This window comes from Schistocerca piceifrons, chromosome 3 (assembly GCF_021461385.2).
Source record: "Schistocerca piceifrons isolate TAMUIC-IGC-003096 chromosome 3, iqSchPice1.1, whole genome shotgun sequence".
NCBI lineage: Eukaryota > Metazoa > Arthropoda > Insecta > Orthoptera > Acrididae > Schistocerca > Schistocerca piceifrons.
Window position 1 is genome coordinate 609,634,728 of NC_060140.1, and position 27,598 is coordinate 609,662,325.

Here is a 27,598-nt window from a genome sequence, read left to right on the forward strand (position 1 = left end):
CACCACCAACTTGCACAGTGCCTTGTTGACAATTTGGGTACATGGCTATGTGGCGTCTGCGCCAGACTCGAACCGTACCATCATCTCTTAGCAACTGAAATCTGGTTCAATTGACCAGGCCACGGTTTTGCAGTCGCCTAGGGTCCGACCGATATGGTCACGAGGCCAGAAGAGGCGATGCGTGCGATGTCGTACTGTTAGCAAAGGCACTCGCGTCGGCCATCTGCTGCCATAGCCCATTACCGTCAAATTTTGCCGCACTGTCCTAGCGGTTACGTTCGTCGTACGTCCCACACTGATTTCTGCGGTTATTTTGCGCAATTCTGCTTGTCTGTTAGCACTGACAACTTTACGCAAACTCCGCTGCTCTCCGCGCGCGTTAAGTGAAGGCCGTCGTGACTGCGTTGGCCGTGGTGAGATGTAATGCCTAAAATTTAGTATTCTCGGCACACTCTTGACAAAGTGGATCTCGGAATATTGAATTCGCTAAGGATTTTGGAAAAGGTGTGTCCCATGCGTCTAGCTCCAAGTGTCATTTCGCTTTCAAAGCCTCTTAATTCCCGTCGTGCGGCAATAATCACGTCGGAAACCTTCTGACACGAATCATCTAACAAGGGAACCTCCCCATCGCACCGCCCCCCCCCCCTCCCTCAGATTTAGTTATAAGTTGGCACAGTGGATAGGCCTTGAAAAACTGAACACAGATCAATTGAGAAAACAGGAAGAAGTTGTGTGGAACTATGAAAAAATAAGCAAAATATACAAACTTAGTAGTCCACGCGCAAGGTAGGCAACATCAAGGATAATGTGAGCTCAGGAGCGCCGTGGTCCCGTGGTATTAGCGTGAGCAGCTGCGGAACTAGAGATCCTTGGTTCAAGTCTTCCCTCGAGTGAAAAGTTTAATTTTTTATTTTCAGACAATTATTATCTATCCATCCGTCCGTCCGTCCGATGCGAGGTAACTGCGCAGTAGTATGGGGACGCTACACCTAAACAAACATCGAAACTGTTGCATTCACTTGTTGCAGTTTATGTGACAAACTCTTATGTTTCCATCACTTTTTTGGGAGTGATTATCACATCCACAAGAAAACCTAAATCGGGCAAGGTAGAAGAATCATTTTACCCATTCGCCAAGTGTACAAGTTAGGTGGGTCGACAACATATTCCTGTCATGTGACGCACATGCCGTCACCAGTGTCGTATAAAATATATCAGAAGTGTTTTCCTGTGGAGGAATCGGTTGACCTATGACCTTGCGATCAAATGTTTCCGGTTCCCATTGGAGAGGCACGTCCTTTCGCCTACTAATCGCACGGTTTTGCGGTGCGGTCGCAAAACACAGACACTAAACTTATTACAGTGAACAGAGACTTCAATGAACGAACGTACAGATCATAACTTTGCGAAAATAAAGAAAGTAAACTTTTCATTCAAGGGAAGACTTGAACCAAGGACCTCTCCTTCCGCAGCTGCTCACGCTAACCACGGGACCACGGCGCTCCTGAGCCCACACTCTTCTTGATGTTGCATATCTTGCACATGGACTACTCATTTTGTATATTTTGCTTTTTTTTCATAGTTCCACACAACTTCTTCCTGTTTTCTCTATTGATCTGTGTTAAGTTTTTCAAGGCCTATCCACTGTGCTAACTTATAACTAAATCTGAGGGGGTTGCGATGTGGAGGTTCCCTTGTGAGTACAAATGAAAGGTCCGCCATTTCACGGCCCTTACATACGTTGGGCGACACTAATGCCATTTGTATACGTGCATATAGCTGTCACCTCAGTGTAATACAGGAACAATTTTAAATCTCCACGAGTTGGTAGATGGCGGCGCGCTGTCCCGGCGCGATACGGTAGAAATTAAGCCCGCATAAACTGTTTAGTGTACGGGAGGTTGGAATACAACCTAACGATAAAATCCCGTTCCCGAGCAAAAGTGGCGGCGAACTGGGATGTCGAGGGGAGGGACGGACTGAGACGATAGTAAGTGAGAGGGCGCAGAGGCGAGTAAAAATAGCGAGCAGTGTGCGGGGAGCGGTAGGAAGCGGAAGAGGCGCCGGCCGCGCGGGAGGATGTGGCGATGCGTGGTATTTATAGCGAGCGGCCGGCTCATTCAGCGCTCGCCGGGCCGCTCCATTCATAGGCGGCCGCTTCCGCCACGGCGTGGCGCGCCGCTGTCACGCACCACACCGCACCAGCCGGCTGCGGGTAAAGTGTGATGGCACCGCTTCTGTTCACGATATAGGGTGTCTCCTTAAGAGTCGTCAGGCACATTTTCTCTGGTGTTTCGGCAGACATCTGCAGTTTCGTTTTTGCGTTGTGTAGCTGGTCTCAGCCCGAACAAATAGTGCGACGCCCACTCTCGACGAAGAGCGTCGGTTTGTTTCCTGAAACTGACAAAATGAGTTTTAAAGCGGAATTTTATGTGCCCATCCGATAGCGGTCCCACATTCGTTTTGTCGATGTGTATTAACATGGACAGTAAAACTCGAAGAGTAACAAGTACTCCATCAGCGACAGCACTGCCCTGGCCCGCGCTGTCTGCTACCGCCAAGCATGCAGCGCTACTCAGTCGCTGCTGGATTGCTTTTTATTCTTCGTGCTTTATTGTCCCGGTTAATATTTAACGATAAAACAAATATCGGACTAATTTGGGAGCGCTCTATCCAATGGGCACGTAAAATTTCAATTCAACAATATTTTTTTCTGTAATGGAAAACAAACCTACGCTTTACTCTTGACAATGGCCGTCGCATAAAGGCCGTGAAGAGCACTAATTTTTGGGCTGAATCCAGCTACACAATGCAAAAACGAAACTGCAAATACACTATGTGATCAAAAGTATCCGGACACAGCCAAAACATACGTTTTTCATATTAAGTGCATTATGCTTTCACTACTGCCAGGAACTCCATATCAGCGATGTCAGTAGTCATTAGACATCGTGAAAGAACATAATGGGGCGCTCCGCGGAACTCACGGACTTCGAAAGTGAGTCCGGTGATAGGTGTCACTTGCGTCATACGTCTGTATGCGAGATTTCCACACTCCAAAACATCCCTAGCTCCACTGTTTCCGATGTGATAGTGAAGTGCAAACTCGAAGGAACACGTACAGCACAAAAGCGTACAGGCCGACCTCGTCTGTTGACTGACAGAGACCCCCGACTGTTGAAGAGGGTCGTAATGTGCAGTAGGCAGACATATATCCATACCATCACACAGGAATTCCAAACTGCATCAGGATCCACTGCAAGTACTATGACAGTTAGGCGGGAGCTGAGAAAACTTGGATTTCATGGTCGAGCGGCTGCTCATAGGCCACATATCACATCGGTATACGCCAAACGACGCCTCGCTTGGTGTAAGGAGCATAAACATTTGACGATTGAACAGGGGAAAAATGTTGTGTGGAGTGACGGAACGCGGCACACAATGAGGTGATACGATGGCAGGGTGTGGGTATGGCGAATGCCCGGTGAACGTCATCTGCCAGCGTGTGTAGTGCCAACAGTAAAATTTGGGAGCGGTGGTGTTATGGTGTGGTCGTGTTTCTCATGGAGGGTCCTTGCACCTCTTGTTGTTTTGCGTGGCACTATCACAGCACAGGCCTACATAGATGTTTTAAGTACCTTCTTGATTCCTACTGTTGAAGAGCAATTTTGGGATGCCGATTGCATCTTTCGACACGATCGAGCACCTGTTCGTAATGCACGGCCTGTGGCGGAGTGATTACACAACAATAACATCCCCGTAATGGATTGGCCTGCATAGAGTCCTGACCTGAATCCTACAGAACACCTTTGGCATGTTTTGGAACGCCGACTTCGTGACAGGCCTCACCGACTGACATCGCTACCTCTCCTCAGTGTAGCACTCCGTGAATAATGGGCTGCCATTTCCCAAGAAACCTTCCAGCCTCTGATTGAACGTATGCCTGCCAGAGTGGAAGTTGTCATCAAGGCTAAGGGTGGGCCAACACCATATTGAATTCCAGCATACTGATGGGGGGCGCCACGAACTTTTAAGTCATTTTCAGCCAGGTGTCCGGATACTTTTGATCACATAGTGTATCTGCCGAAACACCAGAGAAATGCACCTGATGAATCTTAGGGGAAGCAGCCGGTAAACGTAAACGACCTCGCATACTGTGAGCTGCGATCTGCAACTGCTGGAGGTGCTGTAGTGACGCGAAAGTGATCTTTTTGAACCACTGTAGGAGGATACTGGACGACTTGGATACAATGTCTATTTGGTGTGAAGAAAGGCAGCTTGCTCCAAATGTAGAAAAATGTAACTTAATGTAGATGAGTAGGAGAAACAATCGTGTAATTTTGGAATATAGCATTACCACTGCGCAGCTTAACACAGTGACGTCGATTAAATATCTACTCGTAACGTTGCAGAGGGAAAAATGGTATGAAACAAGCACGTCAGGTCTGCTGTAGAGGAGACGAATGGTTTACTTCGGTTTACTGGTAAAGTCCTAGAAAACTGTAGCTCATCTACAGGGTGGTCAGAAACAGCCTGAAAAGCTTGCAAGGGTGCTGCTGGATAGGCTGTGTTGAGAAATAATTCTTATGAAAATTCGATACGAAGCGCCGTTTGCGAGTTAATTAGCTCTGAAGTTAGCAAATCAGGTCGTTACACGCGCTAATTTAAGCGGCTCGCCAGGCACAAATAAGGGAATAGCAGACATTGGCTGCATGGGGTACTGATTTAAATCAGTGTGTAAAGTTCAAACTTTGTGGTGGACTGCGATTCGAGCCCGGGTCTCCTGCTTACTAGGCTGATGCACTGCCACTGTGCCATTCGGACACAATGGTCATCGAAACTGCAGAGACTACTCTAGGATGCCTCCCGTCAGACCCAAATTCTCAACTTCTACCACACACTACTGATGTAGTAGCGCTAGTCCATTATACTCATTACTCGCGGCATTTCGCCCATTCCATTAAGAGATCAGCCTGGTGTGCACCCGCACTGAAGAGATCATTGGCCGTCCTCACCTTAATTATATATATGTGGTGCCCGTTTGTTCGAGTACGTCCTACAGAACAGACCCCACAAACATACAACAATTAGTATCAGTTGTTCTCATAGCGCAGATGACACCGCATGTGACTGCTCAGGCTTTGGCTCGCATTAGATCCTTACTACCGTCCCTTGTCCAAGTTTTGTATAGCTTTCTTGTTCAGTTTAAGAAACCAAACGAAACAAACGTTTGGCGACACCCGCTCTAGCGAGCCGCTTGCATTTGCGTGCGGAATAGTCTGATAGGCCAACTTCAATGCTAATTAACTCGGGAACGGCGAAGCATATAGAATTTTCTTTAACAGTTATTTCTCAGTACAACCTTGCCTGCAACACCCTTACAAGGTTTTCAGACTGCTTCTGACCACCCTGTATAAACGAGACTGCGTACTGAACACTTGTGCGACACATCCCTCAGTCCTGAGTATTTGGGGTTTCCATCACGTCGGATTAAAAGAAGACATCGAAGCAATTCAGAAGCGCGCTGCAGGATTTGTTATAAGTAGGTTGAATCAACACGCGAGTGTAACGGAAATATTGCTTGAACTCTAAAGGGAATCCTCGCAGGACATAAAGACCTTGTTTTCGCTATACAATGCTGAGAAAGTTTACTGAAACAGTGTTTGCGATAGACTGCTGAACGATCCTATTGCTACCAACATACAGGTACATTTAGCGTACGGATCGCGAGGGTAAGGTAAATCGCGACTCGTACAGAAACATCTAGACAGTCGTTTTTATAACGAATGTATTAAAAATCCTAGGTCAAGATCGCAAAAATATCTTTACTGATAACTAGTTTCATCTCACTGACGAGCCATCTTCACATCAATATAAAATTATTATTTTGTGCAGTATTTATCAGCCATCAGGCATTACACGTCGTCATAATCTCTTGAGCTGGATCGCTCTTATTTAATTGTACGACCGTACATACTACAGTAAAATGTTGTCACTGGTTATACAAAAGTTTACGACACTGGCCATTTATCATACAGTGTTCATACTGCCAGGCTTCCGTGTTAATACAAACTGACTGACGGGGGTAACGCTACATAGTCCATATGTAGATGTAAACAAGACGTACCAGTCGCAATGCCAGCTACAGGTAGTTCTTTGTTCCTGGTGTATGTTGACATGTAACAATACGTCTCCCCAACGCATCCCGCAAGTTCTCGATGGGATTTATGTCGGGAGAAGGGGTGGGCCAGTCTATTCGCCGAATACCCTTCCGCCGTTCCTCCTACGCTCTTCGATGGGGTCGAGCATTATCCATGGTCACAATAACATTGAAAGGTGAATGTACCGTATTAAAAGATTTGGAGGCCTGTATGTTCATCCAACATTATGCCAACCCACCATAATATTTAGTCCTCCAAAACGATCATACTGGACAATGTTCTTGGGTGCATTACGTATTCCCATCTCTCTCCATGGGACGGAAAGTATTGCACCCAGCAACAGAACACGAGCGATTTAGTGTACTTGTGTTATGCTATGGGGATGTATAATGTTGCCTGTGCATTCGGCCCTGCTTTCATTTTTATGGACGACAAAGCGCGGCCGCTGCGAAATGCGCAGGCTGAGGGGCACTTGGAACGACAGGATATTCAGCGAATGGACTGGCCAGCTCGTACCCCGTATTAAATCCTACCGAGCACGTGTGGCATACCTTGGAAAGACGTATTGTAGCACGTCCACATGCACCAACGATCTTCCAGCAGTTGTCAACCGCGCTGTTGGAGGAATGGATCACAAAACTCCTTACCAAACTTGTGGGACGTTCCCTCCTACCATCGTTATCGTCGTGAAGTGCCGTTTCCTATATAAATTATTTTAGATACAACAACTGAACATAAGAGGCTCAGACTGTAAACATGTTGAAAATCTTCATTCCCAATATTAGCAATGTGATAACATTGCTAACATCTCGCCATAAAAACACTGTGCACTAATATTTTAAGAAGTAACCATAATGAATTCACCATGAGGCTATCTTGAATCGGAGACTAGAGTGTGTCGAAAAATCAAAACATTGTGCTCCTGGAGCGTTTTTCGATGACTTGATACGAGAGAGAGGCACTATGTTCTAGTGCAGTGGATTCCATCCTACGCAGCCTATTCCAATTTTTTGTGTACACTTGACCACAAGGGAGACGAAATATAGTGAGTCGTGAAATAAAAACATTTTTGCTGCCAGAAAGCTTGAACAGTATGTAAGGCTCGTTAGTATTTTCACAAATAATTACAAAACACAATCAGTTGAAAGCACCAGTTATCGGAAAAGAGCACTAAAGGAGCCTGTTCCAAAGAAGAGTCGGTCTACCACAGTGCGAGCAATAATGTAAAGGTCGATCAAAAAGTTTCCGTTCGAAGACTGTACAGTCCAGAGTAGGTATGCCAATCGGGCAATATCGTCGAAGTATTTGACGTACTAGGTTGGAGATACGAGTTAGGTAAGACACTGTATCCTACTACGTGGAGAAATCCGTAACTGCCTACTGCATATCCTCGTCTGACAGGAATTGTCGAACCTTCCTGGCCTTTTTCAAGAGATTGAAGACGTGATGATCGCGTGGGTTGAGATCAGGACTATAGAGCGGATGCTCGAGTTCTCCCACTTGAGTGGTCCGTAATGCACGAGGCTGGCCTGTCAGACTGACTTCCACGGTACTTACCACAGCAACCGACAACGGTGGTTTTCGACAGTCATGCTGCGCCGTACACATTCATCAATGTCCGACGGATGTCCACCAGCGTTTGTTCTTCGGCAGCCAAGAAAAGAATAACACGTTCGTCCTGTTTGGAAGTGTTTGGTAATAACGTCACCATAGTTCGCGTTTCCGCATTTACAGCATGCATGTCAGAAAGACACGAATGCCGATCTAGTCCTTGCCTACATGTCGGAGCTTATATACACCCTTGGGATGCAGGCTAAGTTGCTTATACGCTGCGGCAAGGCCCTCAAACGAAAGCCTTTTGATCGCCCCTTATATATCCCCAAGTGCTTCAAGAACCAAGCCTTCCATGTACGGTTGTTACTCTAAAGCAGTTGTCACCAGAAATAACGCTTCACGGTGATAATGGTGGTAGATGGAGCAAAAAGCAAGAACCTCTGACAAGAAATTACCATACGGTACATCTATCATTCGGACTGAATCAGTCTTGGTATAGAGCCTGGAGCAGATCTGTGATGGCTAGGTTGGTAACGCCCTTAAAGGAAGACTCCAAGTGACGCACCTCCGTGAGAGTTTCTTTGCCTACCGCCTGGCGCATCCTTCCGTATGAGGTGCAAGCGCATTGTACGGGTACGTGCGCTACGGCAGGGCAGGATGTGTCCGCTGGTGGGAGAGGGGCGTGATGGGGATTGAGGGGAGGGCGACACTGCACCGGAAGTGGAGCCCCGCTGTTTCCTTCCTGGCTGCGCGGGCTGGGCTGCGGTGTACGCCAACTCACTACGAGTACATCGCTCTCCTGCCCGCTAGGTCCAGCCGCGCACAAGTCAAAGTCAATACTTTTCTTACCGTAGCACCTTCAACACCACTGGTAGTATGCGAAAAAAAAAAAACGGTAGAGCTGACATCGGGAAACATCTCCTTCATTTTTGTTTCTACATCTACACGATCACTCTGCAATTCACAAAAAACTACCTGCAAGAGGGTTCATCGAAACGCCTTCAAGCTAAAACTTCCTGGCAGATTAAAACCGTGTGCCGGACCGAGACTCGAACTTGGGACCTTTGCCTTCGCAGCAGAGCTTCTGTGAAGTTTGGAAGATAGGAGACGAGATACTGGCAGAATTAAAGCTGTGAGGACGGGTCGTGAGTCGTGCTTAGGTAGCTCAGCTGGTAGAGCACTTGCCCGCGTAAGGCAAAGGTCCCGAGTTCGAATCTCGGTCCGGCACACAGTTTTAATCTGACAGGAAGTTTCTAATCAGCGTACACACCGCTGCTGAGTGAAAATTTCATTCCGCCTTCAAGCTATTTCTCTACTGTTCCACTCTCGAACAGCGCGTTGCAAAAACGAACACTTAAACCTTCCGCGCGAGCTCTGATTTCTCTTATTTTATCATAATGTTCATAGTACCTACGCAGGTGCCAACAAAATATTATGGCAATTGGAGGAGAAAGTTGGTGACTGAAATTTCGTGAAAAGATGCTGCCGCAACGAAAATTGCCTTTGTTTCAATGACTGCCACCTCAACTCGCGTATCATATCCGTCGCATTCTCTCCCTTATTTCGCTGTAATTCAAAAGAAGTTGATCTTCTTTGAAATTTTTCCATGTTTTCTGTGAATCCTACCTGACGCGAATTAAACACCCGACAGCAATACTTCAGAACACGACGGACAGGCGTAATGTAAGCAGTCTCTTTAGTAGACATGTTGCATTTTCTAACTGTTCTGCCAAGAAGTCTCAGTGTTTGGTTCGCTTTCCCCACAACATTATGTACGTGATAATTTAAGTTATTCGTAATTGCAATCCCTAAGTATGTAGTTGAATTCACAGTCTTTAGATTGTGTGATTTATCGTGTAACCGAAATTTAGCGGATTCCTTTTAGTACTCATGTAGATGAGTTCACAACTTTCCTCCTTTTATTATTGAGAGCCACCTGCCACTTTTCACACGATCTTGACTAAATCATAGGTTTTGATAATCTGGTGACTTTGCAAGACGGTAAATGACATCATCTGCAAAAAATTTAAGAGGGCTGTTCAGATCGTCTCCTATGTCGCTGAAATAGCAGAGTGCCTATAACACTTTCTTGTGGAACACCAGATGTTATTTCTGTTTTACTCGAAGGTTTTCGGGCAATTACTACGAACTGTGGCTTTTCTGACAGGAAATTACGAATCCTGTCGCACAACTAATAATAATTTCACTTGTTTTGCAAATGAAACTGCCTTTTCCTGCCGCTAGTTATTTTATTTATCCCATACGCGTTTCGCCTTTTCCTGTTCTAAGGCATCATCAGTGGGGTCTATAATGATACAGTTTTGTTAGTTATAGATTATCATTTTTTGTAAAAATGTAATTACTTACGATTTGCTGATCTGCGTTTCCTCACATCTGGTCTGGAGGTCGCACTACCACTTTTATCACTGTTCTATATTCACATCTTTGTGTTTTCGCCATCCACACACTGTTCACCATGTTTCTCACTCTTTTTTGTGGTGGACTATCGTTCTTCTGTCACTCGATACAACTATATCGTCGTACACTGCTTTTCACAGGGTAATTATTGCGACTCTATCACGTGTTTCATCGTCTTTGGTATGTTTACCTATTTGTTGCCAACCTAACGAAGTATATGTTCGTTACTAACTTCTGTTTATACCGTGTGTGTGCGTATGAGTGAGAAAGGGGGGGGGGGAGGGTAGAGCCGACATTATTTTTTTTGGGGGTGGGGGGGGGTGGCGGTTGTATTAGCTGTTTCAGGAGCCTTAGCAAATATTTTTGTAAACCACATTGAACAGATCATTTTCACAAAAATAGTAGCAAAAGAATACAATATATTATACTGGTTCAGGTATATGGATGACATCCTTTGCTTAATAGATGAACCACAAACAAAAATTGAAAAAACTGCATACTGACATCAACAAGGTACATAAAAATATAAAATTCACCATTGAAAGAGAACAGAACAACCAAATTAACTTTCTGGATATAACAAACAAAAAAGAAAACAATAAGCATATGTTTGAAATTTATCGTAAACCCACAGCAACGGACATTATCATTCCCCAATCCTCGAACCACCTTCACGCACAAAAGGAAGCAGCACTTCGACACATGCTCCATAGACTCAACACAGTACCACTCACCAAAGAAACCTATCAAAGAGAACTGGACATAATAATGCAGATAGCACAAAGTAATGGTTATAATAATGACACAGTCACAAAGCTAAACAACAAAATTAAAAGTAAAATAAAAGCCGAAAGCTCCAAACGACAGATAACAACACAACAGAACCAAACACAAACACGCAGTCCCATAACAACTACACGGGATAGTCAGAAAAAGATGAAAGAAAACGCAAGATGCTACCCAATGACATACAAACACAAACTCACCCATGAAATCACCAACATTTGCAAAATACAGGGAATAAACATAGCATACACAAGAGAAAATTCTATACAAAAATACACCCCAAAACTGACAAAAAACAGAGACATATACCAGAAAGCTGGTATATACCAGTTACAGTGTAACACTTGTGAAGGCACAATACATAGGGCAAACAGGGAGAACATTTGATGTCAGATACAAGGAACACATGAGAGAATGGAAATATGGGACAAACCACTCCACATTTGCAGAACACCTAAGAGAAAATGACCACAAACCAACCACTGGAGAAGATGACATGAGAATAACTAGAATCAACAATAAAAAGCACCTTCTGACCATTCAAGAAAATTACCTCATACTTAAAACCAAAGCAGAGGGGAAAATCCTGTTGAATGACCAAGTACACATGCCAAGCAATTCATTATTTACACTTATAGATAAAATAATAGAATAATGTTCGCAAAAAGGATAAATAAAATAATACTGTCCAATGTAATAATAATAGAACCCAACATCTTTACACTCACTCATCCATGACCCCTCACCAGAATACTGAAACGCAAAGTCAAAACAGCTGTCACCAAAGTTTTCAGCCACTCGCTAACAGCTAATACAAACCCCCCCCCCCCCCCCACCAAAAAAAAATTTCGGCTCTATTCTCCCCCCCCCCTCTCTCGCTCGTACGCACACACACGGTATAAACATTATAAATAGAAGTTAGTAACGAACATATACTTCGTTAGGTTAGCAACAAATACGTAAACATACCAAAGACGATGAAACACGTAATGGAGTCGCAATAATTACGCTGTGAAAAGAAGTGTACGACGAAATAGTTGTATCGAGTGACAGAAGAACTATAGTCCACTACAAAAAAGAGTGAGAAACATGGTGAACAGTGTGTGGATGGCGAAAACACAAAGATGTGAATATAGAACAGTGATAAAAGTGGTAGTGCGACCTCCAGATCAGATGTGAGGAAGCGCAGATCAGCAAATCGTAAGTAATTACATTTTTACAAAAATCGCTAAGTGAACTGTTTGATAATCTATAACTAACAAAATTGTATCATTATAGAGCCGGCCGTGTGGCCGTGCGGTTCTAGGCGCTACAGTCTGGAACCGAGCGACCGCTACGGTCGCAGGTTCGAATCCTGCCTCGGGCATGGATGTATGTGATGTCCTTAGGTTAGTTAGGTATAAGTAGTTCTAAGTTCTAGGGGACTGATGACCACAGCAGTTAAGTCCCATAGTGCTCAGAGCCATTTGAACCATATCATTATAGATCCCACTGATGAGGCCTTAGAACAGGAGAAGGCGAAACGCGTATGGGATGAATAAAATAACTAGCGGCAGGAAAAGGCAGTTTGATTTGCAAAACAAGTATTTATATGCTTGTTGCGGAGGATGGCCACACAAACAAACTTGTAATTTCACTTGGTTCAGTGGCCTAGTGCAAGGCTTTAGCCAACCGGAAAATGGGGACCCATAGTTTAACGTGAAATCCGAACCAACTGTCGTTACTGGAGACCGCCCAACATCGTTGAGAGATGACGGCTGGGTTAAGACGCAGACTGAAAAATCCAAGGCCCGACCGTGACTCGAACCCGCAACCTCTTGGTTTCCAGTCAAGTGCTTTACCGCTAAACCACCAGGACCAACCGAAACGATACTCCGTAAGGAGGCTGCCTAATTAGAAGTCGCTTGTGAGGAAAGGCGTCACATGTCTTCTGTAAGTCTAAAAATATGGAATCAACTTGACATCCGCTGTCGAAAGTGTGGTGTCACCGCCAGACACCACATTTGCTAGGTGGTAGCCTTTAAATCGGCCGCGGTCCATTAGTATACGTCGGACCCGCGTGTCGCCACTGTCAGTGATTGCAGACCGAGCGCCGCCACACAGCAGGTCTAGAGAGACTTCCTAGCACTCGCCCCAGTTGTACAGCCCACTTTGCTAGCGATGCTACACTGACAAACTACGCTCTCATTTGCCGAGACGATAGTTAGCATAGCCTTCAGCTACGTCATTTGCTACGACCTAGCAAGGCGCCATTATCAGTTTGTATTGAGATTATTATTGATGTATCAACAAGAGCGATGTACACCAATTATGGATTAAAGTTAAGTATTACATCAACTACGTACTTTATTTGCTACTATTAATTCCCTTAACTGTTCCAGACCTCGCGCCAGCATGCGTGAGCTTAAGCGCGTGCCTTTAGGCTTCACCTCATAGTGACTTGGCTGTCTTGCCAAGTCACAACAGAAAGCACTCGTTACTCCGTGAGAGTAAAGACCAGGTACTTGCATTAAAATTTCGACTGTAGTTGCAACACGCTCACAATGAGATTTTCACTCATTGTCATTTCATAATTTTAGAGTATGCTCCAGTAACGCCGTAATTACATAGACCAGATGGATACTAACGCAAATGCGGGCGATCGAATGTAGACCTGATCTGTCCAATGATAAGTTACTTCATAAATTATGTAGTAACTTGTAACTAGTTGTGGGAGTCATATATCTCTCTCTCTCTCACTCTCTCTCTCTTTCTCCCCCCTTTTTTTACAGGCACATCATCCCCGGGCCTGTACAGACGAGAGTTCGTAAGAATAATTAACCGACTTGAATTGAGAGTACGAATTTTATTGTTTTCCTGTTTGACCCAACTGATGGCTGAGCCGTCGGGACGTCCTCTCGGCTGTTACGGATTTTGGCGTTTCCGTAATCCGCGTACAGCGTGTTGTAGGGGAGAGACACAATACATGATGAGTGTTGTGGTTTGAGGCAACCAGGGCGACTTAAGGGCTACAGACTTCGACGGTGTCCGTTCTTTCCAGCAAATTTTGAGTTACAAATAAAGTTATGAGAACTTCTGGCAGAAAGCAGCACTCTCCACAGGAGTACTATCAGTGGGCGAAGGGGCTAACCAATGAGAATGCCTGCACTTTCTGCCTTGGGGCTGATTGGCTTAAACGACGTTACGTTTAAACTGTTTTGGAAGTTGCTGGTAACTCGAGGAGCAGGAGTCGGCTGACAGCCCTCCTGGGTGAAGGAACCGAGGAGTGGGCCTCCCGTTTCGGGAGTTAGTGATCCATGGTGACCAATGATGTTATCTCGCCAATGTCGAAACCTTAGAGGAATTAGCTAGTATGGTTTGAGGTGACGGGTATGTTCGAGAGATGCTATAGGTTTACTAGCTCTAGAGAAAAGATAATTTGAAAAGTATACGAAGTTAAATGCCGCTTCTATTGATTTGGAAAAACCTTTCGATAGGGTGAGATGGGATAGACCCATGCTTACCCTAGAAAACATGATATCGACTGGAGAGAAAGAAAACTGATTACGGAGTTATACTTTAGGAAAAAAGCCAGAGTCGAAGATGATGGAGACCTAACGGAGGCAATAGCAAGCACAAGAGGAGTCAGGTAAGGACGTTACCTTTCACCTACACTGTTTAACATCTACCAAGGAGAGACGATAGGAGAGCGCATACCGTACATGAAACGAGAGGAGCGCGTGTAAGGGACAAATTATGGAGTTTATATGCTTTGCTGATAGGTACAGAGGGGCCGTGCGGAATCAGTTCCGCCGTCTTCACTGAAGACAGTAAGCGTCAGAATAACTCTTGTTTATGTGTATCATTTTATCATGTTTAGCACAAGATGTCAAAGTATCAGGTCACTACCAAAACTCCTCAAAAATATTAAAATCAAATTCTGACTGAACTCACGTTGTTCATTTAAAATCTGTTCTAGAGAGCACTCCTTGCTCCTAAAGATTTGAATTTCCTCAAGAAAACAGAGCAGTCTTCCTCTAGTTGTTGTATGCAGCACTTTCATGTTCCGTTCTATGGTTATTCTGGAGTCTTAATTTTCAAAAATGTGTTTACCAAAAGATGTGTTACTTTGGGAATACATACGCTCTTTAAAACGTATTTCAAACGACAATTCCATCTGTCCTATGTAATACCAATCACTGCTCGTTAACACATGTGATCAAGAGCAGACGTGTTTCCAAAACAACACAGCTCTTGGTACACGTGTAGTTGAAAATAAACACTATGGAACAAAGACAGAACAGTACATGAAAGTTCTACATACAGCAGGATTGCTCGATGTACTACAGGAAACTGAAATCTTTAGTAGGTGCTTTAATTGAACAGTGTGAGTATAACCAGAATGAGTATTTTAACATTTTTCACGAGCTGCTCTGATTGTTTGATGTTGTGTGTTAAAATGTGAAACAACGATATGCTTAAACAAGTGTGATTCTGACGTTTGGTGCTTCGTGTGAAGACGGGAAAACAGCGAGACTGTTTCCGTGTGGTCTCTTCTGCACTAGTCCAACGTACATAGGCGACTGATATTAGCAAGACAGAGAGCCCCAGAAGGAAGCGAGCTCTGGTGGCTGCGCAACGTCCCCTCTCTGCCTTATGTGCATTATTCAGTTGCTGAATCCTCTCCTAACCTAAGTTAATCTGCCAATATTGTTTTTCCAGAATATTTTGTTTAGCTTTGTTTTAATATTATAAATTTAATAACGTAATTGTGCATACATTGTTACCCCGTAACACACGTAACAGACGTACATTTGTCTATCTTAAATAGCAGCATCACAGAGAACACCAAAGTTTTACTGACGTGTTATACTCTGTGACGATATTTTATGATGTGTTCACTGCCACTTTTTTCTTTTTATACTGTGCGTGTTGTAAGTAGATAGAACTTTTTATGTACAATACTTTTTCTGTATTCTCTTCTGTTTGTTTTAGATCTGAAACTGATTGCTAGCACAATTGAAACAAGTCATATCATTTTATAAACTCGCGATCTACACGAAGTTCACACATAAAGATCTTTAAGAATGCTGGGTACCACCCGCGATAATTGCAGCGTAAAGTTGTTTCAGTTTATCTCAGAGTTAGCTTACTAACGTAAGTGTTAAATACGACACTGCGAGGTACTGCGTCCTTGGGTGGATTTCTGTATCGCTGCCTCCGGCTGGATGAGGTCATCAAGAGTTAAACGGGACATCCTTAATCCCCATTGGAAGGTGCTAGTGAGTATCTCAGTTATAGGAATCCACACCGAAAAACTGTTCACCATTCGTTCCATGTAGTTCGTTAAAGCAGCAGTTAAATAATTATTTTGAGATGCAGAATCTTTCCTCGTAAAATGCTGGGACAGTTTCCTCCATGTCAGATTTTACTGAACAGATCGAGCACCTTGTGCTTGGACCCTAAGTTAAGATAGGGAAACACGGCCCTTGTGTAGCGTCATTGGCGACTCATCCAGCGTATTCTAATTTCCACATGGAAAATGGACAGCTAAACGATTTCTGCTTGGCGCAACCAAGGTCTCACACCCTACTTTTTGTACTGTTTTTGAAATCAGGGGCTAGCACATCACTATATTCCTTGGACAAATCAATACGATGTGATATTTGACTTACCAGAAACTTCGCAGAGTCGAGAAGCCAGTGGCCCTGAGGGGAAGACTAACAGCCAAGCCCTCTGGGAAGTTCTGAATGGCGATGCCGATGGCGAGGTTCCTGCACATAGAAGGTAACATTCAGTATTAATGGATGCTTGGCAGTTCATTCTTCAATTTTACCTCTTTTTCTATAAGGACTTTGCTTTTGTCTAACTTACACCCCATTCAAATGCAGTGCATGAGACGGTCGATGAAACGTAATGTATTAACTATTGCCGAGCAGTTGATACACTCAATCGAGGTGAACAATTAGAAATGCTGTAAATACCTGACTTTGTCAGAAGGATAGCGTTCTCTATGTAAAAAGAGCTTCCAAAATGGAAAATTTATTGCGCAGATCACAGCTGATACATATCCTGACTTTATAACTATGCTCTAACTAGTAATCAAGACATGTATCAACTGCCATCTGGGGAATAAAACTTTTATTTTGGAAGCGTTTTACACATTATATTAGCAATGCATTTAAGGGAAATAATAAGACGAGAAACATAGACAACTTTCCAGTTCATTTTAGTAATATATTTATACCTTTTGCATTTAGTGCAGATGGACTCCAAAAGAAAACAGAACGGCTTAAATTCAGTTACAAGAATACTAAGGCAATTTATAATCAACTGATTGAAAAGAAAATATTATTAATGAATGATGAAATCAATAAATGTTAATGAGTGTTATGTTTAGTGCAAATCAAGACAACTGAATGGAAAGCAAACGAAATAGAGTGAAAATGGGATGCAATGCTTTTGGTAAACTAAACATTGTTTATCAGCTGAAGATACGTATTAAGTCGATGTTCAATACTGCTTTGTTACTTTTTGTAAAGACTGTGATCCGACGGATGGCCGCGAGCGTTTTCCGGAATTCGGGGAGACGCGCCGGCTTCCGATCGAACCCGCCCTGGGGTTAACGACAACAGCCACAGTGCTGGCCAGACCGGATGTGGTTTTCCACATCCAACTATGTGAATAACGGGATGGTGACTACGAGACGCCTCAGTTACACAATTTGCAAACATTTCGAAAACGTTCTTACACTTACACATAGGATAACAGTAGACGTAGATACGTGGGGTACACAAATACCAACCCGAGTGGGATGTGTGTGGGGGGGGGGGGGGGGGGCGTGGGGGCAGCTGAAGTGGGAGGGGGTGGGGGGGGGGGGGGAATTGGCGCTGGATTGGCATCCGACACCCTCTACTGCAAAAATCACCAAAACCAGATTAACAAACCGACCCCTATGGAGATACGGAATAAGCCAAGGAAAATAAAGAAATAGAATAGTATTGGACGCCACCATGCGAAATATAGTTTACATTATTACCGGATTTCGCATAAACCATCATTAAATTATGTTTAACAAAACGGAAAAAACCGCTCATGCGATTACGTCATTGTCACTGTGCACACAGGTATGTTGAACATGTGCTAACGACAGGCTGACAGCGTTCTATTTTTATGTGGGCACGAGGCACCGTTAGCGGTAATGTACGTCGTGCAAGTGTCAGCCCACAAATATTACAACGGTTGGAACACAGTGTCTCGGGCACTGGCCACCGACGACTTCGTAAGCTTTCAATCTTAAGTAGCGCCACAGGGGAACAGTCTGCAGAGATCATGGAACAGTTTTAGCTTTACTATTTGCTAAATGGGCTACCATGATAAAACGGATGTCCTTGTGTAATTATTATAAATTGACGAATTTGTAATATTCGACTTTTTCACCTGGTCAGTAGCGCTTTCCACCGGCGATAACTGGTGTCCACGCAAATATAGGATGTTCTCAGCATATCTTTTGCACCTGTTCATGGTACCTATGATTACAGTGACATATACATGTGATCAGAACCATCCAGAATTACATTCTGTGGCCTTAAAAACAGCGATATGTATTGTTGCAGTCTCATTACTTTGTTCCTAATGTTGCTTAACAGCATCTAATGACGGCTTAGGCCAAAATGGGTAGTATTATTTACTGTATTTGACACGGTGAAATCTAGTCTAAAAATTAAAAATAAACCGAGTTTTCAAAATTAAGCTTGCAACTCAGCTAGGATACATGCTTGACTTAGGTCGGTGAGACATGGACTTCCAATGCACAAACTCTCTATAAAATAAAGCTTGCTCCTTAGCGGTCAATAAAAGGGTGGTTGATGAAGTTAGAAAACACTTGGGAGCCCTATGGATGTGTACATCGTTTCTTCGCGTAGGCCAATAATACAGACTACGAGAAATTAGTATTACTTATTCGATCTCCTTTGGGATAAGTACCTGAATAGCTCCGAATGTCTCACAACACGGTACAGTGCAGCCCTCATAGCTTGACACTCACTTTCCTTGGCCAGAACCGTATCTACATATATGTGTATCATACATCACGTCTTATGTACATAACCTGACTGAGATTCAACCATGAGTGACTGAGAAGAAATTGAAACTCGCTACAACTATGTTTACTGATCTCTAGATGAAGTGTACGAGAATGGAGAAGTGGATAGGCAGCAAAACACACGAAGGAAACATACCGATATTCGCTTTAACTGTTCCGGGGAGAAACATGGAACTCTAGCGTCATAATGAAAGAAAAGTCTATAAATATTTTTCCTCCAAAACAGTCCGCTGAGCTTAAGTGAAGTGATTGGGACAGCATGAAATAAAGCTACTTTACACGAACAAAAAGGAAAAACGAAAAGCAAAGAGTCACGTCTATGTACTACACTATACAAGTCCAGTCACGTCAATGTGAGCACCTGTCAAAAACCACGATAGCCTACTTTTGCGGCGCGGGCCGGTGCGAGATGTCCAGACATAGAGTCAATGAGGTTCTGGAAGGTACCGACAAGGTATGTGGAACCATACCGACTCCAATTCCGTGGCTAGCTGCGTTACGTTCCTCTGTTGAGGATATATTGCGTGAAGAGGCCGACGAGGTAGTCCAATAGACTCTCTATCGTATTTAAACATAGGAAATTTGCTGGCCAGGGGAGTACTGTAAACTGAGCCTGATGCTGTTCGAACCAAGCTCTTACACTGCGTGTTGTGTGACATGTTGCACTGTCCTGCTGGTACATATCATCGTGCCGAGGAAAACAAAAACTGCATGCAGCGGTGGACATGGTCTTCTATGATAGACGCCTACTTGTGTTGATCCACTGTGCCTTCCAGAATGATGAGATCACCCAGTAAATGCCATGAAATCATTCGTCACAGCTTAACGCTGCTTCTTCCGGCCTGCGTCCTTCCAACGGCCGTCTGTCAGATGGACCATAAAACATGATTCATCTGCAATGGCCACGTTCCGCCACACAGTGGTCGTCCAGTTGCGGTATTGGCGTGCAAATTCCAGCCTTCGTCGCTAAAGAACAGCAGTCAGCCAGGCACCTGCTGAGGAGGCCCATACGCAGCAACGGTCGCTGAGGAGACACTGTTGCTAGCTCTCTGGTTTACCTGTCGGGTCTGTTGCTCAACAGCTGCACATCTTCGCAGCCGTCGCTCACCCCTGTCATCTACGGCCCGTGGTGCACCACAGTTACATCGGCGTCGGTTTTGAATAGTGCGATTTTGCCATACACGGTATACTTCAATCATGGCGGTATGCCAACAGTTTATAAGTTTACCCCATAACGGATGAATCTCAGGCAGGTTATGCGTACTGGGTGAAACACTTAAATTTGCACCGCACATACTGCGGAAACTGAAAGTGCTGTTTATGTGTGGTTTTCACAGAATAGATTGGTAGTCAGAGGCTCGTATTGTTACCCAATGAACAGATAGCAATAATACTTTGAAAGTGTATTTTTGTGCAAAAGTATACTGTTTTAAATGGAACAATGACTATTGACAACAACGGACTACAAGAAGAGCAAATCAGAATGACAGTGGCGTTTGTTGCAGGATTCTAGTGAGAGTCATTTACGAGATACTGGTATTTGGAGAAGTTTCCACGCCGACACTTGTTTGCACCACTCAACCTGCGAAATTGCTAGATATGATGTTGTCATATTTGCTTACAGTGTGCTAGTATGTGCTGCATTGCTACATGCTAGTCAGTTAGCGTGTGACAGTCCAAGCAGTAGATCGTGAGTGGACGATGGAACTTAGCAATGCAGAAAAAGCCGACATGCCTATAGTGCATGAAGAGTGTACGAAGAAAGCAGTTCGTTCTTGTACGGCGTATATGGAAAGATATCCCAATACATGTCGATCATCTGGACTATTATTTATCGACCTCTTCTAACAGTTATGCGAAAGTTGTAGTGTAACACCTAGACAATATAACAGACAGGAACAAGTGACAACACAAGAGGGGAAAATTAATGTCCTTCTTGCTGTTGCAGTTGATCCCAACGTTAGCTCCCGAGCACGAGGTAGTGGCATGAGTCTGGGAATGGTCCTACGATTGTCCATCGACGTAAGTCCCAAGCCTATCATATCTGTCTCTAGCAAGGCCTGCATTGAAACGATTATTAGAAAATGGCTCTGAGCACTATGGGACTCAACATCTGAGGTCATCAGTCCCCTAGAACTTAGAACTACTTAAACGTAACTAACCTAAGGACATCACACACATCCATGCCCGAGGCAGGATGCGAACCTGCGACCGTAGCGGTCACGCGGTTCCAAACTGAAGCGCCTAGAACCGCACGGCCAGAAACGATTATTAGAATCGTGTTAACTTCTGTATATAGGAATTAAGACAGGATACTACAGACGTATCATGTATCTTGTTTCGTGATGAAGCCACATTTACCAATCGTGACCACGTAAATCGCCGGGCGAAACATGCACTACTGGTCGGTTGACAATTCTCGTTGGCGTCGTCAGGTAGAACGTCAGCATACATGGAGTGTAAACGAGTGGTGTGGGATTGTGAATCATCAGCTCACTGGCCTATTTTTCATAGACGCAACACTTAACCCGCACAAGTATCGCAGCCTCCAAACAGACCATTTACCGTGAATGCTAGAAGAGGCTCCCCTTCAGACCAGGAGGGACCTGTGGTACCAATACGATGTCTGTCCAACCCGTAGTGCACGGAGTACTACAGCATGTCTTCACGAATTGTTTCCAAGTCGTTGGATCGGACACAGAGGACTTGTACCTTGCCAGCGCGTTTCCCCGATTTGACACCTGTAGGCTATATTCTGTGGGGGAAACTGAGAGATGCTGTCTACAAGGACATGCCAACTACATCCCATTATATCCAATGACGTACTACAGCAGCCTACTCGGGCGTCTCCACGGAAATGCTAGGAAGTGTGTAGCAGTCGTTCCATACCAGACTGGAAGCGTGTATAGCTGCTCCCAGTGGTCACTTTAAACACAACAACAAACGGTCAGTTCTCAAGTTATTGGTCGGAATCCACATAGCTAGTGTATACACTTGTCCTTTAGTGTGCGCTACCACAGGTATTGTACAAGTGTTGGTGTGGAAACTTTTCAAAATACAGAATCTCGTAAACGACTCGCACTAGAATCCTGGAACAAACACCACTGATATTCTAATTTACCGTACTTTTAGTTTGTTGAAGTCAATCTGCACTGTTACATTTCAAAAAGTGTACGTTTGCACACAAAATACACTTCTAAGTAATATAACAATCTTTTTACTGGCTCACAGTACGAGCCTCTGACTGTTACGACTTCCTTTGCCCGCTGTGTGATTCTTTAGTGGATACAGGAGCGAGGAACAGAGGCCGTTCATGAACGGAAAATTCAGAAATTAATTTATTCCACATCTAATATCACATCGCTAAACTAATACACAACTTTGTTGCTGTATTTGCAGTGCCAGTTTCTAACAGAAGATTTGGAAGTAGAAATATATACGGATACAAAATATTTATAAATCTGTCACTCTTGAATACAATGTCTATTCCTAAGATGTCGAGGTCTGATCACTATTAAAGTCTGTAAATGTTATTCAATTTGCAGACGCACAAAATGGACATAGTGCGTGAATATTCAAACTTAAGCACACACGCGACTAAAGCTCCGGAGACCGGAAGCTTATATATCATTCGCAGCGTCGTAATCGTTCGTGGCAGCGTCGTCGTGCCGCGGTGGCGGCTGTAGGAAACGCGGCTGCGTTTGCTCTGAAATATGAATCGCGTATTTTAAAATGCGGCCCACTGGACTACAGCCGATACCGCGCTGACTACCAGTCCATTTTGTGAAAACCGCACATCAATAGCGCCTTCCATTACCGCAATATTTTCGGTGGAAGTTTTACGTATTCACCCAGTTTAAGAAGTGATGTATGGTATATGTATAGGCATGATACTGCCAAGGAACTGAGTGTCCAGCGATAAGGGCTGCACTCTTGGCCCGAAAACAAATGAACATGCTCTTTCGAACGTTCGATAAATCGCTCCGTGTCCGCATTACGACAAAGACTGCACTATTTTCCGCGTCCCACGGCATGCTTTATATTCCCTTCATTGCTCGTGATACCACCTGCTACCTGCGAGTAGTTATTGTACGTTGACGTCGTGCATAGGCGCTGGTCATACTAATGTGGGTGGACCGTGTAAATTGCTGAAAACAGTTCTGTATGACCTTCATGACCTGCATAGGTTTTTCTTAATCGGTATACTATTACAGGACGACAAGAAATTTCATCGTACAGCTAAAAATGGAGTTGGTGAAGTTACCCTACATTATCGGTGCAGGCAGTAAAGCGCGTTGGATTCCCAGTCACGAACGGAACAACACAGTTTGTATACATTGTTCAGTGTGTAAACGCGCCTCGAAAAGTCGCTTGCCGGTAGGTGAACCTAAAATAATGAAGCGCTGCCTGCGAGTGATCGCCGGCGGCCGACAGCACTAGCTGATGACAGCTACCTATAAATTACGGCCCTTAGGTACCCCGGAGAGAAGGCAACAGAAATGTGATGCCGTTTCGGAGGCAACTGAGAGCGTTGCACACATGGACCAATTTAACTTCCAGGCGCTCATTATGAATACCAATATAGCTCCTCTCTCTCTCTCCCCAGCGCCGTGGCACCCAAAGGAGGTAGTCGCAGAGGAGACGGGAGGCGGCTCGGAACCGATGCACACCTCAGTCATGCAGTTCCACGGGTTCAGCAGCAGAGGTAGGACTTATCATGTAGGGACCATGGGCACGTTCCAGCAGACCCAAAGGTCTACGTCCCGAAGAAGTATCCTCTGGACCACTTCAGTCTTGCAAACAACGACATGTACAACAAGAAAATAATCGTGGATATCTCGACTTGAGAATAACTCTGCCTCGCCTCTCACTTCGAAATCCCTCCCACCTTGACATGAATAGAATTGGTCAGGTGGAGGTTACTCAATCGTCTTTGCTCAACAGTCTTCATTCTGGAGTTGCAAGATCCAGAAATGGCACTTCCCTGTGAATACTACCAACTGTGACTGCAGAGAACCACTGACCACGGAGCACTTACTGGATTGTCAACTACACCCTGTGTCTTACGCAGAACAACATCTGCTTGCGACGCCAGGAGCAACTGAACTCGCAAGATTTTGGTTAAGAGTACTGCAGCTTGGTAATTCGTTGTTTCATTTGTTTGCAATGGTAATTATTTCGAACTGTATTTGTTCTGTGACTCGAACAAATGCAAAATGTATTTCAATCTTTTCGCCGCTACGGAGGACAAATCGAGGACTATGTAATATTACAAAAAGACTGTCCAAAACTAATATCCAGTCCTACATTCAACATGCGTTCATCTTTGGAGGCCATCATGTGAACGCTTTCCTCGTGGAAGCAATAATCTGCAGACTGAAATGACCTGCTGTATCCGCTCAAGTGACACCAACTGACAATGCTTGGGACCAGTCGAAAACTGCAGTGCATCACCGCAGCGGCCTTCGTAACACTCTGGATGAACTCATAAAAGCCACTGCCGAAGAATGGGACAGGTTTCAGCAGCAATGTCCTAACCCGACGGCGTGGCAAGGAGGATCGAAGCATGTCACACTGCACGGGATATAGCAAGAAAGCACTGAATGTCAGCCAGCAGCAGATATTGCCTTCGTAGATGAGCAAAGATTTTCAGTTTCGAACAAACTGCATTTACGTTGCTTGTTATTTTGAGTAAAGTAATCCATATACGTACACAGGTATGCAGGGAGCGCAACCTTTTTTGATCAGCTTTTAAAATTTCGTCTTTCGCGGGAGACGTGATCGTTCGCTATAGCAGCAATGCCAAGGAGAACTAAAGATACTTGCTCTTGCTGTTGTGAAAAGCACATTTCCGCAAGAGATGACCATTCGTGTTAAGACAAAATTGAATTAATTTGTATAGAGCCAGTGCACCTGCTGTGTGAACAACTGGAAGTGGAAAACAGGAGTAATAGCGATTTTCTGTAAGAGTTCTGGGCGTCTCACTGAGAAAATGCACGAATATAGATCCTCAGGTGATGCCAACAGTAGCGACACGACCCTGCGCCCGTCGATCCGTTGCAGTACTCGAAGCTAGCAACAGGGAGACGGGCGGGGCCTCCTCCTGCTCCGGTCACCCGAAATTTGCGAATGCGCCAGACGCCAGACAGTTCCGGGAGAAAGTCACCCGTCGGTCCACGGAGCGCGCTCAGCGGCGGCTGCCGCGCCGCCACTCTGTCTGCCCTCGGTCTCCTCGCCGGGCATCCACTGTGCTGGGCTGTGACGACACAACATAATTATGCGATCAAGATTCAATTTCAGACTGGCGGCTGGCTCAGAGCGCTCACACCTTGGCAACCGAAAGACCCTACCAGACCCTACCAGCCTTTTGTCATTATTTCTACTTCCTTGTGCCAAACTCTAAACTTTTTTTTCCTGCGGATTCTTACGTCCACGGTTTTTGATTGTAAGGCTGATAGTCTCTTTCATTATCTTTCCCTCTGAACAATCGTATTTTACAAAAATTGTCTTTAATCCTGAAGTTCTTATCAGGTTTTCAACAAGTTCTACATCAACATGCTATAGCCGGCCAGTGTGGCCGAGCGGTTCTAGGCGCTTCAGTGTGGAACCGTGCGACCGCTACGGTCGCAGGTTCGAATCCTGCCTCGGGCATGGATGTGTGTGATGTCCTTAGGTTAGTTATGTTTAAGTAGTTCTAAGTTCTAGGGGCCTGATGACCTTAGATGTTAAGTCCCATAGTGCTCAGAGCCATTTGAACCATCAACGTGCTATAAATACCATTCACTTTCCATATTGGGCATGAAACATGGTGGTGTTAATATCAACGAAATTTTGTTTTTGTCACAGTGCGCAATTATGGAAGGCTACAATCAATTTCACACAGTAACAGTTTTGTTTATGTCTGGTTCAAAAACACCTGGGAGGACGACTGCTGTTCAAGCACGTTAACTTACTTCTGCAACAACCGGTTGGGAAAGGAATGTGGAAATGCTGAATTACTGAGTTCAGACAGCCAATCAAAAGTGATAATGTAACTATTAATGCTCTATCAGTGAATAAATCTCTCTTGACCGCGACATTTACTTTTAAAAAGGAAACAAAACGACAGAAATTCCACGAAGAACAGGGTTGGACATTTAGGGAATTTCACTGCATAAGGCAGTTCTATTCAAGCCGAAAACTACGAATATACCAATACCTACGTGCTGGCAATAACCACTTACAGTCAAAAAATATTCGACCTGACAACGACAAGGGACAATAACTACAATGTGCACAAAGATCAATAGACAGGCACACGAACAACTTCCGCGTCTCGGACAGGACGTCTGAGGTGCAGAGAAGCAAAGGACGAGCTCCAGATATCCGAAAGACAGTTATAGAATGATACGATATTAGGGAAGGATCTTAGCCAAGCAAGAGCCCAAGAGACAGACTAACAAGGTTTTTTTTACTGCAGACCTTGCGGGACACACATACAGCAAAGGAAGACATAAGAAGAGACGGTATCATGATTCTACGAAGCCTGCTGGAACATATTGGTAGCTGATAGCACTGAAATAGAACATAATGGCCGAAGACAATGAGATTTGCCTCTGCTTAAGAAGTTCAGATCAGGGTCTCAAATACCACTATTAAATGCTATGCCACGCTGTGCCTAAACAGAAAAGTGCACAGTTATGATAAAGGCTATAGAAATTATCTTTGTGTACTGGTTACAAGATGTCGTCGTTTCCATGTAACAATGAGGTATACTTACCAATACAATTAGGAAAACTGTCAGGACGTCCCCTGGCCTCTGGGACACCCCGTATTACTACTACAAGAAAAGGTAAAAGCCCATTTCGTTTATGTACACACGTCAATTACAATGTGACATATGCGTGACAATCGTCATATGGTGGCGGTACATGAATCGTCAGCGTTCACTGCAATGATAGCAAAACTTGTGTAACGTTTCAGTTATGTGATTTATTGAAACAAGTTGCATTACACTTTACTGCTAGGATAGGTTCCGATCAGTGACACCATGATCTTGAAAATACCAATGAATAGGGACAAAGTGTGCAATCTCACGACTACACAGTTGAGTTCTAAGATTACTTATTATCTGGAGGAAATCAGGGAGTGCTCCACGAACACCGGCAGCCAGCACAGTCTGCCGGAACCGCCAACAGCTGCCACCTGCCTGCACCGAACATTGCAAAGGGTGTGAGGTCCACAACTATAGCAGTATTCTTCGTACAGGTCACCAAGAATAGACAGGCCAGTAATTCACGATAACAGTAGACAAAAAACACTGAGGGAGATGCCACACTGAAAGGTGTCCACTATTGTCTTCAAATGTATCGAATCTGATTACACACAAACGAAGAGAACGCGATATGTGAAATTATCCCACTTCGTACGCTAAATGTCTCAGTGTCGTCATAGAGGACTTAAAAGTGTACACAAAAATTGTCATCGGCAGACGAAAATACTAGAAATTTCTTTGGCGGGTACATGGTGCATGAATGGAGATACGTCGATCTCTATTTCTGTTATACTGTGGTACCTCCATATGCAATTGGCAGGATGATATAATTCTCATTGCGGA

At 44.3% G+C, this 27,598-nt stretch overlaps 1 protein-coding gene across 3 annotated transcripts in view; it reads right to left on the bottom strand.

The window, feature by feature from the left end:
* Nucleotides 1-27,598, bottom strand: part of LOC124789392 (zinc transporter ZIP11) — a 431,807-nt gene that overhangs the window by 94,750 nt on the left and 309,459 nt on the right. For all 3 annotated transcript variants that reach the window (XM_047256725.1, XM_047256724.1, XM_047256726.1), the window contains one exon: nt 16,574-16,672. In XM_047256725.1, the coding sequence (XP_047112681.1) occupies nt 16,574-16,672 (99 nt within the window). The remainder of the gene's footprint in view (nt 1-16,573; nt 16,673-27,598) is intronic.